This window comes from Culex quinquefasciatus, chromosome 3 (assembly GCF_015732765.1).
Source record: "Culex quinquefasciatus strain JHB chromosome 3, VPISU_Cqui_1.0_pri_paternal, whole genome shotgun sequence".
Classification (NCBI taxonomy): domain Eukaryota; kingdom Metazoa; phylum Arthropoda; class Insecta; order Diptera; family Culicidae; genus Culex; species Culex quinquefasciatus.
The window spans coordinates 111,826,488-111,840,581 of NC_051863.1; the positions used below are offsets into that span (position 1 = coordinate 111,826,488).

Genomic DNA, 14,094 nt, shown 5'->3' on the forward strand with positions numbered 1-14,094 from the left:
AAGTCGTTTCCGTTTCCCGGGTATCGCAATACACACTTGTGACATAGACCAATTTATCATCAAAATGATCGTGCACACTTGTGACACGTCATACATGTTGTTGGAAAATGTGGAATTTTTTTCCTGTTTTTCACAAATTTATGTTGATACACGTTTTCTGAAGGCAATGCAATCTTTTGTTTTTGAAAATATACTGATTAAGTCGGTTAATCTATTGATTTAAGTCTATTTTAGTTTATATGGGAATTCTGTGCACACTTGTGACACGTAGTACAAAATTACTTTCAAAACACACTTGTGACACGTGCTTTTCAGATTTTTGTTTACATTATTTACTGTATCTTTTAACTGGTGTAACCAAATTAATTGAAACTTGTAGCGTTTGTTAAGCGATAGTATAAGAACCCATTGCTTCAAAAAGTTTGGCTCTACCATTCTAATTTTGAAATTATTTTCCAACAAACTTTAAAAATCGATTTTCTCGAAAAGAACTAAATGGTCAATGTAACAAGATAGCACACAGCTGACGAGATATTGACGAAACCGAGGCGTTTACTGTCATCAACTTCAAAAACCGCGTGTATGTAATCGAATCTCGGACAAAAATACCCATTTCAGTCAAATTCGAGTGGTTAATTATCTGTTACAATACAAATTGCTTTGTACAATGTCCGGGGTTTTTGCTCGCCATCTTGGACTTGAAATTTACGAATAAGGTACCATCCATAAATCACGTGGACACTTTTTTGACATTTCAGACCACCCCCTCCCCTTCCCCCCATCGTGGATAATTTCAATACAGAGCAGTTCTCTCAGATATCGGTCATTCGATTTTTTTGTATCCAACTGAAACTTTTTTGGTGCTTTTGGTGTTTGGTATTCCCAAAGAAGCCATTTTGCATCATTAGTTTGTCTATCCAGGTTTTTAAGCGAAGATGGCGTTCGAATTGTGAACGTCCGAATTGTCAAAATCGCGCAGTAGCACCAACGTTAGAAAAAAACGTATGGCTGTCATGCCATGGCACACTTTTTTCGTAATGTTGGTACCACTGCGTGATTTTGACATTTTGGGCGTTCACCATTCGAACGCCATCTTCGCTTAAAAATCTGGATATAATTTTCCATACAAATTTGGCAGCTGTTCATACAAAAATGATGTATGAAAATTCAAAAATCTGTATCTTTTGAAGGAATTTTTTGATCGATTTGGTGTCTTCGTTGTAGGTATGGATATGGACTTAACTGAAAAAAATGATACATGGTAAATAAATTGTGATTTTTAATTTAACTTTTTGTCACTAAAACTTGATTTGCAAAAAACACAATTTTAATTTTTTTTCATTTTTCGATATGTTTTAGAGGACATTAAATGACAACTTTTTAGAAATTTCCAGATTGTGCAAAAATCTTTGACCGAGTTAGGCTGGTACAAATATTTTTAAAAGTTTTGTCACCCCCTTCAAAATTGGCCCGAAAAATCAGGGGGCAAAAAAAATATTTTTACAATAAACTTCAAAATTTCAATGAAAATTCAAGTGTAATCAGCTGAAATCAAATTAAAATACATTCTTCTGCGTTTTAAATCATTTTTAGCATGTTTGGGTTTATTAAAAAATCTTAAGATTTTTTGAAAATTTTTGATGCAAAATCTTTTTTTTCGATACAATTTTTGTTTTTGTCAGATCTTAGATTTTTTGAAAACTAATGATTGCAAAACAACTGAACAAGTGTAAAATGCATTTTAAAACACATTTTTCATTTAAATGTGTAGACTATGGCTTGTTATTTAAATTTTTTTTTGCCCCCCCCTTGACCTCGGCCAGGGCCGAGGGACAAAAACTTTTTTAAATATTTGCATCGGCCTTATGAATTTTTTAATCAATACTTATTTTTTCAAAAAATCGAAATTTTGGTCGCAAAAATTTTTCAACTTCATTTTTCTATGTAAAATCAAATTTGCGATCAAAAAGTACTTAAGTGAATTTTGATAAAGTGCACCGTTTTCAAGTTAAGGCCATTTTTAGGTAACTTTTTTGAAAATAGTCGCAGTTTTTCATTTTTTAAATAAGTGCACATGTTTGCCCACTTTTGAAAAAAATATTTTTGAAAAGATGAGAAAATTCTCTATATTTTGCTTTTTTAAACTTTGTTGATACTACCATCAGTTGCTGAGATATTGCCATGCAAAAGGTTTAAAAACATGCAAATTGATGTTTTCTAAGTCTCACCCAAACAACCCACCTTTTTCTAATATTGATTTCTCTGCAACTAATGGTCCGATTTACAATGTTAAAATATGAAACATTTTTAAAATTTTCCGATCTCTTCGAAAAAAATATCTTCAAAATTTCTAAACCAAGACTTACATTTTAAAAGAGCGTAATACTGAATATTTGGCTAAAAATGGCCTTAACATGAAAACGGTGCACTTTATCAAAATTTCACTAAAGTACTTTTTGATTACAAATTTGATTTTACATCGAAAAATTTTGCGACCAATATTTCGATTTAAAAAAAATCAGTATTGATTAAAAAATTCATAACTCGGTTGTATAACGTGGAAATTTCTGAAAAGTTGGCATTTGAACTCCTTTAAAAAATATCAAAAATGAAAAAAATTAAAAATAGTGTTTTTTTTTGAAAATCAAGTTTTAGTGACAACAAGTTAAATAAAAAATCTCCAAAAAAAAATTACCGTGTATAATTTTTTTCAGTGTAGTTCATATCCACACCTTCAACTTTACCGAAGACACCAAATCGATCAGAAAATTCCTTCAAAAGATATAGAATTTTTAATTTTCATAAATCGTTTTTGTATGGACAGTTGCCAAATTTGTATGGAAAATTATATGTACAAACCTACAAACTAATGATGCAAAATGGGGGGGGGGCATACCGAAGGCACCAAAAAAGTTTCAGTCGGATTAAAAAATACAAAAATTTAAATTCTAAAAAAAGACCGATTTCGTAAAGAATTGCTCTACAAGCGTGTACAATTCTTGATTTGAATATCCCTTATGCAGTCGTGTGTTTTGGCGTTTCTTACCAGTTATCAGGGTTGCGAATGAGCGAGCGCTCACGGAAAGCTTGCTCGCTCCAGCTGGAGCGTGAGTTTTTATCAGGTAGCTCGTGCTCGCTCACGCTCACCGGAGCGTTTTGCGCTCACGTGAGCCGGTGAGCCAAAGTAGGTAGTTGTTTTTTCCTGTTGAAGCATCTGCCTGTTTGAAACAAAGTTTCTAGAACTATCTCAGCACAGGCAGCAAAAACAAACAAGAAAGTGGTCGAACAAACAAAAGTAGGCAATGAAACGGATTTGATCAGTGAACCGAAATTTACGTTCTATTTAAAATCTAGACATTTTTCGAACAAGGAACAAAAAACTAAATTCATAATGTAAACATTCATTTACGTGACGAGATGCACTGTTTGTTCACAAATCAAATCCATATTGGACCATATTGTATTGTTGTTATGTACAAAAATATTGACAATTTATGTATATTTTATTTATTTTTAAATAATCTTTTAAACAGTTACAATCATCCATGTTCAAAAAATCATATATAACTTGTAATTGAATATTTTCAGAGGTTTGGTTGCGAAAGTGTTGCATAAAATCCACTTGTTGGAAAAAGAAACAACCTTTTCGTGGTGAAAAATATTGACAATTTATTTGATTTGAGTCAAAAGGGTTATTTCAACCCTTAGGAATTTTGAGGCATATATTTAAAAATACAACTGTTTCAAAAATGTTACCCTTTTTTCTAAAATGTTTGCCAAATAAAGACTAACCATATAGAAATGATTTTCCGTTTCTAATCACTGAATCACTGAAAGATTTAATAAACGGAATAACTTTTTTTTAATGGTAGCTCATTCTGACCCGCAATCTGGAAATGTAGTCAAAACACTGATTAGGTACATAAAAACAGTTTAATGTTATATTTTAATCAACCAAGCATTTAACCTTGAATCGAACTTACCAAAGCATAAATCCTCTTGAATCCATTCATTGTTTTGTAAATTTTTGTAAGTTTTTCTAAGGCTTCAAAAAAAAAATCAAATTATTTGCTCTACAGCATTGCCTTGGCGTTCTCGATTACGAGATTCCTACTTCTACTCTAAGGTTAACAGGCCCTTTTATTTAGGCGTCTATACCCCTCCGCCCCTCTCTGCTACAATAAGGCCTTTAAATTCTAAAATATTTATACATTCGACTGTATGTCTAAAAAAATATTTGACCCTTGCGAATCCAACCTTTTATTTAAAAACATGATTGATGAAAATAAGCTATTCCAATTAATATATCATAAAATTTGTTCACAAAGTCATATTTCCACAACCCTACTGCACCTTACGCAAAAAATCCATCTAGAATTTAAAAAAAAAACTTTCTCAAAAACGTTAAATGATTAGCGACACGTCCAAAATGAGCGCTCCGTGAGCGAAATATGAGCGCGAGCGCGAGCGTGGAGCAAACGCGAGCTGAAAAAATCGGAGCAAACGTGAGCGCGGGCAAACGTGAGCTAGCTCGCGCTGCGCTCCTCCTCACGAATGAGTGAAAAGTGAGCGCTCATGAGCGCGTGAGCGCGTGAGGAACGCAACACTGCCAGTTATCTCACTCCCTATATGTAAACTACAAAGTAGAAAATTAGTAAATTATTTCAAAATATATGCAAAAAATGTTGGCTCCAGCTAAAAACTCGAAATCAGAATAAAAAAAAGTTTAATATATGTATTTCCAGTTGCAAACACCGGAAATCGGAAATCCGTTGAACCGGTCTGAAGGACCGTACCACCTTTCCAAATATTTCTTGATGTTTTTGCAAAACTACTTTTTGGAAAACACAATGATATAGCTCATTTATGAATATATATGATGACAATTATGAAAGTCCAGATCTTCTGGTGGCCCGCAATCCGGCCTGCGATCTGTGTTTTTTTTTTCATCGGAATATGATTCCTGGCGGAAAAACGAAGCTTTTGGTGTATTGCATTCCATGGTTTGTGAGAAACTACGTTTCGGTAATTTTTTGAGCCCATTTGGTCAGCTTCAAAATTAGAGAACCTGAGACTTCTCTATTCGAAATAGAGAAGTCTTAAAGAGAAGCGTCAAGGCACTCAAATCACTCAAAGGAACGCAAGGACTCGGGAGCATCGCATATTTTCTCTTCTTAAAAAGCAAGAAGTATTGAAATCGTAGGATTAAAATAAGCACACATTTAAACAATTAATTTTCAGTTATTCAGCAATTTAGGCATCTGCATGGATCGAGAAGCATTTTAGGTCATAGTGGTGTGTTCGGCGTAAAAGGAAAGCACATTAATCGGATGTTACTTGGCCTTCGTAGCAGTTCTCGAGTAAGATTGCAATTGATACTAAGCGGTTTTTTTTAATCAAAGCTTTTTTCATTCGGGATTTAATCAATATTAGAAAAAAAACATTATCACAAATTCTTTGGATTGTTCATTAAGTGTTCACTAAGTGCCCTCAACTGAAAAACAGTGAAAATTAGATTTGCTATCAAGTGGTGGAGGAGGCTGTTAAGACCTTTTTTTTTTAAATAATTCGAGATTTGTTTCAAACAGCAGCGATCTTGGGCCTTACACGATGCCCTAATTTGGAAGTTTTAACTGGCTGATGGGAACGAAAGGACGACAATCGTACCGGTTGTTATCTTGCTTCTCTTGTGGCCACTAGTTTTACAAGCAGCCCGTGCAAAACCTTCATACTTAGCAGACTCGTGAGGCGGAGTCTTGTCGCAAAATGAACGATACAAGATTGTGGAACCGTTGACGGAACATCAAGGTTTAATAGCATTAGAAGGTTTTGACGTCGATTCCGTTACTAGTTTTGTACAAGAAAACATCCCAAATTTTCGCAAAAAATGTAAAACCCTAGCCAAATTTATTGAATTTGGTATTTTTATTTGGTTTCAATCGTAAATCGTCTCATATGGTGAAAAACAGTTGGTGACATTTTGCCGTGCAATTGACATTATACGATTATGTTTAACAAAGTCATGCACTTGCCTGAGCCTGTGTGAGCGGATTGCTCGGGAACTCAAAATTTGACAAGTAATGGAAGCCTCTCAGTGAGCTACGGCACTTCTCTTTAAGACTTCTCTAATCAAAGTTCAAGCAACAAAAGTTCATTAACGGTACATTCAAAATGCACAACCTCAAAAACGCAACATAAAAGCTTAGTGGCAAAAAGCCCAAAGCTCGATCTTGTCAAGCATTGTTGCCATTTGTTACCAAATTGTTGAATTGTTTCAATGAAACATTTTTTCGCAGCAAAAGTTGTTTTAGCTTAATTCTCATATCTGCAGATCGTTTTTTTTAAATAACATACTTTTCAAAAGGTTGTAGGAAACCCATGGAACATAAGCTGTTTTGAAAAAATACTCCAGAAAATAAATATCTTTTAAAAAATATTTAAAACTGTTGAACTATAAAAATTTCTCAGCCTGGCATCGCTGCTGTCACGAAACGCAAACTCTCGCCCCCCTTCGCTGTGTGCGTGTCATCGTCGTGTCGCGGCTGTTCGGTTTTTTTCGCTCTCCTCTACTCCCTCTCTCCCGCGCCCGATTCCCTCCGACTCTGTCAGTTCGTTTTCTGCCTGCGCTGCGGCCGCATTTTTCCAACGGTCGTCTGGAGCCAGAGATTGGGGTTGCATTTTGAAAAGACCAGCCGGGACCTAAAACAAGGAACAAAACTGCAATTTTTATTTTTGTCTCGTTTGCCAGTTTTTGAGTGAATTGTTTTTTAAAAAGTTTTAAGGAAAGAAAACACAAGTGAGGAACCATGGCCACGCATTTCCGTATCGCAAACACCGACGAGGTGAGTTTTTGGGTGGAATTTTTTTCGATTTCGAGCTCCTTCTGGCCTGCTACGGTTGGGAAGGTCAACCGACGCCATCGGCCGTTTAAAAGGATCTTTTGTGTTTTTTTGGATTCCAACAATGGGAAACGGGATTTCGCGATGGCCGATGCAACCATTTTTAAATCACTGTCTATTGTTTTTGCGTTGGATTGTTTCCATGTGCTTACGGGTCATTTAAATTTTAAATCGTAACAGTTAAAATCCTAGATGAACTTATTTTCTGAATATTCCTAAATACTCAAACAACTTGATAAATATGTTTTCTAGGAATGTTTTCGATTTTTACGAATTTCTCCCTTATAACATTTTTGATCTTTCAAATTAATTGTAGCTGAGACAAAATGTGCAAATTAAGAGATGTAACGGAATATAAAATAGAAAAGCAAAATGGCGTTTGACTTTTTGATTCGTGACTGACGGCAAGCTGTCCTTGCAAATCAAAGCAATCATTTCAAAAGAACGGCGCTTATTTTTTGTTTGCAGAGCTTGCAAGTTACAAAAGTTATTGTTTTAATTTGAATTTGAATTGAGAAACCTGCAAAGTATAATCTATGCTAACTTTTCTAAAAGGTGGAACAAGCTGCTTGTTTACATTCAAGATTACGCCTTGATGTATTTTCTTACAGAAATGGAACTCAAAACACACAACTAATAATAATGTTAACAAACAGTCTATCCTGATTTTCTTAAATGTCTCGGGTTAGTTTTCATAAGGTCCTAAGCGCAAGTTGTAAACAATGCCGGTTTTTGATCAGTTTCGATCAATTTACGAATTATCAAATTTAAAAATGCTTTGAATTGTTAATCTCTGGAGTTTTTTGTTTGAAAAGGTATCTGAACGTATGCTGTTCACTGAAACACAATGAAAATTTGATTTTTTTTTAGAGAAAATATCAAATAAGTTTCGCAGGTCGCGATTATCAGAGATTTAAACATTAACTGACGTGAGCAGGATACACAGTTTGTTTACACTTCGTCATTGGCCATTCGTCATTGCTTTGATTTTCAAAATTTAAAAAATCCTAGAATAAGTTCACGAATCTCAATCAATCATTCATGAGTATTGGTTCTTAATTTTCGTAATCTTGGCTCAACCTGGAAAACATCTAATCGTGTCTTAGTTTTTAAAAGGTCAAAATTATATTGATAGAAATTTAAAGTAAGAAAGGTAAAAACAGTCAAATCATAAGCAAATTGTTGACTTTTTGAAATATTTGAGCAAAACTAAATTCTGTCCTTCCACAGAATGACGCCGCCCGGATCCAGGCGAAGAAGGTGCTCAAAGACCCGTCCCTCGGGAAGCGTGCCGTGCTGGGCGAACTGGGCAACAAAGTGCTGAAGAACATCGAGCTCGGCGGCAAGGGCAAGGATGGCTTCAAGCCGAGCGAACCGTCCTTCAAGAACGTCAAAGCGCGCGTCGACACCCACTGGAAGAAGGCGGACGGCGGCGGCCACAAACCGATCACGCGGTCCGACTCGCTCAAGAGCATCAACACGATCGGGGCGGCCGTCACCGCCCTTAAGCAGACCAATGTGGCCAAAACGACCGCCACGGTCAAGCCCAAGCTGGTCCAGGTGACGAAGGGCGCCGAGATCAAAAAGGTCAAGGTGGTCAACCTGAAGCGCGAGGAGAGCCGCTTGACGCGCCGCTCGCTGACCAAGCTGAAGCAGATCAAGAAGCAGTCGTCGTCGTCGTCGGATGTGGCGTCGACGACTTCGTCGTCCGGGCGTAGTTCGGAAGATGAGGAGTACCACGTGGAGAAGCAGCGCGACACGCCGGACACGCACTCGCACAAGCTGCTCGAGGGCATCGAGAACATTGACATAAACGACGCGTGGAACCCGATGCTCGTGTCGGAGTACGTGAATGATATCTACAAGTATCTGAATGATTTGGAGGAGACGTTCGCGATTCGCGAGAACTTTTTGGACGGACACAAGCAGATCAACCACAAGATGCGAACCATCCTGATTGACTGGATCAACGAGGTCCACTATCAGTTCAAGCTGGAGATTGATACGTATCACATGACTGTGTCCATCATTGATAGATATTTGCAGGTAGAATGTTTGTGGTGGTTTGACTTGGTTTAGAATTAACGGTGTTTCTTCCTCGCCAGCTCGTAACCGACACGCCCAAGAAGGAGCTCCAGCTGGTGGGCGTGACGGCCATGTTCATCGCGTCCAAGTACGAGGAGCTGTTCCCGCCGGAGATTAGCGACTTTGCCTACATCACCGACGACACGTACAAGAAGAAGCAGATCCTGGAGATGGAGCGGCAGATTGTGCGCGTGCTAGACTTCCACCTGGGCAAGCCGCTGCCGACGCACTTTTTGCGGCGCTTCTCGAAGGCTGCCAAGGCCGCCGACAAGAACCATCTCGTCGCAAAGTATCTGATCGAGCTGGCGAGCATCGACTACGGTACCGCGCACTACAAGCCGTCCGAGGTACGTTTCGCTTTGTTTTGTTTGGGGCGCTGGCCGTTATTGGACCATCTGCTTTGCGCTTTCTTCCTTTGTTTACGCTGCAAGCATGTGTTGGTGCAACCAGTTTTAAAATCCAGCTTGCGTTTCTTTGGCGCGCAACCAGCTGTTGCGAAACATTTCAAACTAGTTGCTTGAAACATTTCATTTGGTTCGCTTTCAGGTTGCGGCGGCCGCTCTCTACATCTCGCTCTACCTGTTCCCGATCGCCGCAAATGCCAACGAGTCGAAGGTGTGGAGCAAAACCCTGGAACACTACACGCACTACACGGTCGAGCAGCTGACGCCGGTCGTGCAGAGGTTAGCGAAGCTCGTTAAGAGCGCCCCCACGATGAAGGTCCAGGCCGTCTACTCCAAGTACCAGTCGAGCAAGTTTGAGAAGATTTCCACCCAGCCCGAGCTTCACGGGACCTCGCTGGACGCGCTCGTCGAGGGCAAGCTGGTGCAGTGATTAGCCAATTCGTAACTCTTTCCTCTATATATTTTAGACAAGTGAACCGTGCGACTCGCTAGTGCGCGGCCACCAACTTCTTTCTCTAGGCTAGGCTTTTCTAATGCATTTTTACGCGACATTGTTTTTATTCCCTCTTTATTACGTGTAGTGTTTTGATTACTTTTAAGGAAGATTTTAACAAATTCCACAGCCAATATTTTTAAACTCAATTTAAAAGCGCAATATTGCGAAACGAGAGCTGGGGCAGCCGCGAAGAGCGCAGCGCAACCGACTTTTTTCGAATGTAAATGTTCTTGAGCGATTAGAACAATCGTAATAAAAAAAAAAACTCATCCTGACTGACCAATTGTAACAAACAAATCTCTGCTTCTCATTTTGCACTCATTCCCACACAAGATCCAACGCGAGAATGAAATCCCGCCCGCCACCTAATCAACCCAAATTATCACCGCCGTTTGTTGCCATACATTTCGACACCGGGACCGTTCCGGCGAGTGTGTCAACTCCCGCGCGACCCCGGCCTTTCATTTAACGGTAATCGCACCACCAACACCATGTCGTGCCAGACCGCATTTCTCGACTATTATGGCCATTATCTCATTTAAAAATGTAGATCTAATTAGGGTGGGGCAAACGTGGAGGAATTGTCGCGACCAGCATCGCGTTATCATCCGCGGCGTTTGTCCTTTATCACACTCACACACTGAAGAAGAAGCAGATCAACTCGACGAGTGTAAATTAAGCTGGTTTAAAGGTTGGCTTTGTGCGCGCGATCGCGCGCGCTCGGATCGGAATAAATCTTAAGCAAATTATCTTCTTATTTAGGTTGGTTGGACGTCGCGCAGTTGTTCGATTCCCGAAGGGAGGGAGCATGGAAAATTATCTCGTTGACCGGACCGGTAGAGTGACGACGACGTTATGTGTTGATATGTCTGGGCCGTTGATGTGTTGTGTTCGGCTGGAGGGTGCTGCTTGGTGACTTTTCAAAATGAACGGTAATGATGCGCGAGTTGTGGCGACGACACACCGAGTATAGATTTCAATGTGCCGCGGCAGTAAATTAAAATTTAATTCAATGTATCCGGTCATTATTCCATTAAGCTGCCGTTCGGATTGGGTGGCGTGATTGAGATGTTGGTTCTGGTTGAGGTTTTGGGATTTATGGAATCATTCACGCTGGGTGGAATGCTTGTTTGAGTGCTGTTTAAATTTTGAAGGATGGGATGAATGATTAGGATATCTAGTGCATTTAGGTTTTAGTCTGAAATTAATTGAAAAAAAAAAAATAATAATTATTATAACAAAAACAGCAATGTAATTATTCAAGTCTTAAAATAAACAATCAATTTTGTTATGAAACATGGTCAAACCACTTAACAAAAAGAAAGCCAGTTCTGCGAGTGTTCTTGTCGCAAAAAAGTCCGGTTTTGTTCGCTGGCAGGTGGTTCTGAAAGCGAATGGCACCCTTCAGGGCGAATTATGCAGATTGATCATCCAGAAAAACAACGAATCTTTCAGCGAGAAAATTTTCCAATTTGAGGCATACGCCCTGATTCCTTTTTTAGAAGTCAATAGAAGTTTAAAATTAGAGCAACGACTTGCCTTGCTCTATGGTTAAGCGGGATTTGAAGCAGCGCGAGGGCGCTAACACCACCTAATATCACGGCCTAAGATAAGCTGTATTAGCACATACCAAAGATGATACAAACTAAACTTTACCATAATATCACATCCGTGGAACTCTGAACAAATTTCTGCTCAAAAAGTGTGACGAGAAATCAGTTCATTAGTGTTCTACGATAAATTTGTCCTGGATGATTTCTCAGCACACTACGATCTCATAAAAGAAAATGTATACCAGTTAGACTGACATTCGTGGCAACGAATCAAAACAAACAAGCTCATCACGATTTGCACCTTTTTATCAACTAAAAATTGAGTGAAAATGTGTTTCCGTTAAACTGGCCATCACACGCAATGTTAAGCGTTTTGCGTTTTGCGTCTTCCATAAACAACCATCTTAACAAGAGTACAGATTGAAAGTTTAAAAAAAACTTGGCCTGATGACATCAACTAAGACAACAGAAGTGATCACTTGGAGGCACATTTAAAATTGCTTCATTGAACCACTTGTTTTCAAATAACTACCGTACCTTTCAAGCGTAATGTTTATTTCAGTTCAACTTATGTCTTCTTTGTACAAGATTCATAAAAATAATGCTCGTAACAAATCCAACTATCCCCAACCACCGGAAAATAATCCATTCAGATGGCACTTCTCTGGTTCTTGATCAAGTGATGTTCACATTAAACATTTTTCATCCGATTTTTTTTATGGAAATCCGTTTCTTTTAGGACGCCATGGAATATGAACGAAAATGGTTCCTGAAGATGGACGGAAATTTGTAAACATTAGAAAATTGGTTTTTTGCATGGCCAGCTACGATGTTGTTTTCTTTTATGTGTATAACAGTTTATGCCAGTTTCTATCAGTCAAGGGGTTCTAAAGTTGTGTTTCGAGTCAGGCTGGAGAAAAAATCGTGCTGTTGATCAACCCCTCGGTTAAATCTATTATAAAATCTGTTATAAAAGTTGGAGCTCTCCACCGCTAGAGGCAGCACTGTATAAATCCCTCTTTTTGAGTCTCAAGTTCTACCGATGTGATAATATTGTAGCCGGTCAGCGGGTTTAATCCTTTACAACCCAATCCGCCTCTAGGCGGGCTTCGATCTAAAAGTTCTCCAATCAATTAATGATCTTAAAAAAGTAGGAAAGCGTAACTCTTTAAATTTTAGGGTTGGAAGTTTCATGTTTTTCAGGGGTCAATTTTGGACAAACAATGGTCAATTGGATGTAAACAAACAATCAATCCCACTTGCTGCTTGCTTATATCCAAGGTTTCGCCTTTTTGAAACGTTACTACGGTATTTCTATACTGCCCCTTTTTGAATAAATGTTCCATATGAATTTTCATCACTTTTGAGCTATTGAGTTTGGTTCAAAATCGTTTGCTCTTTCGTAAAAAAACAACAACAATATCCAGTTCTTTGTGCTAGAAATCTGGAGTAATCATTTTTTTTCGCGAAAACTATTTATTTCAACACAAAACAAACTTGCCTTACGTTTTTCTCATCCTGCTGTTTTTTTTTGCATAGAGACATTGGTGCGAACATGGGCAGTATATTTTATGTAAAATAAGTAGGGGAACAGCATCTAATTCCAGCGTGCCTCTAATGTTGGCAGGCCAGAACTTTGGCATTCAATTAAAGCTAATTAAAAGCGTTTTCAACTGAAATCGAGTGATAAATAGCTCAATAAGAAGTTAGCAAGCAAGTTTCTATCAAAAGTTTTTAAACATTATTAGTTTAAATAGTGAAAATCAGCAAATGGGGTGGAGTTAGGAGCGAGTGCTTAACCTGCCAAACATACGAGAATTTCTCCTATGCAGTTATTCTGTAATGTCCCAGACATATGCCTCTAAGACGTTTTGCATAATTGAAATGATAATGGTATCATTTTAATGTAGAAAATGTGAGAAACAAGCAAAAATTGAAAAAGTGTCTGCATAAACATGAAACACCTAAATAAAATAAATAAGCTAAATACTATTAGAAACAAACAAGAACTGACCAGATAATGCAAATAAAAAAATGAAAATGTAACAAGAAAAAAATAACACAAGATAAGTAGTTTTTCGTAGAACAAATGTTGCTCAAAATGGCCTCTTGAACAAGGTAAAAATAAAATTTTTTAAAAAGATACATACTTTCAAATGTTTTATAGCACTGATGAAACTATTGATGCAAAATGCCTTATTTGGACAAAAAGAATCGATGAACAAAGTTTCATACAGAACATACAACGAAATAATATTTGTGAAACCTTTTGATCTTACTGCTGAAATTGTTTCTAATATTTTAAAACATTTAATTTTGACTCGTGCCTAAAGGAATGCTCTATTCATTTGTTTGTGTTTTTGATTAGAGCGTCCAATTTCCCGTCCCGGGGAAAAAAAATCCCGGGAATTCCCGGGATTTTCCGAAAATATATTTGTTAATTTCCCGGGAATTCCCGAAATTCATCTGAAAGTTTACATTTTCCTAACATGTTGGTCCCAATGTTCTTAAAATCTACACTAAAAATAATGAGAGAACCTAACTTGATTTTATTAATTATAATCTACTGTTAATATTGAACTCTCAGCTCGTCTATAAATTTCATGCAAAGGTTTATTTCAGATAATATTTATTTATGAGGCATTCTTAATAAGGAA

General features: G+C 37.8%; 1 protein-coding gene across 1 annotated transcript; it reads left to right on the plus strand.

Moving 5' to 3' along the window:
- The first annotated feature begins 6,603 nt into the window (after positions 1 to 6,603).
- LOC6043796 (G2/mitotic-specific cyclin-B) lies at positions 6,604 to 10,181 on the plus strand. Its single transcript, XM_001861360.2, has 4 exons — positions 6,604 to 6,842; positions 8,130 to 8,945; positions 9,005 to 9,331; positions 9,531 to 10,181. The coding sequence occupies exons 1-4, from the start codon at positions 6,807 to 6,809 to the stop codon at positions 9,816 to 9,818; spliced, it is 1,467 nt and encodes a 488-aa protein (XP_001861395.2). The 5' UTR covers positions 6,604 to 6,806; the 3' UTR covers positions 9,819 to 10,181.
- Positions 10,182 to 14,094: the final 3,913 nt, after the last annotated feature.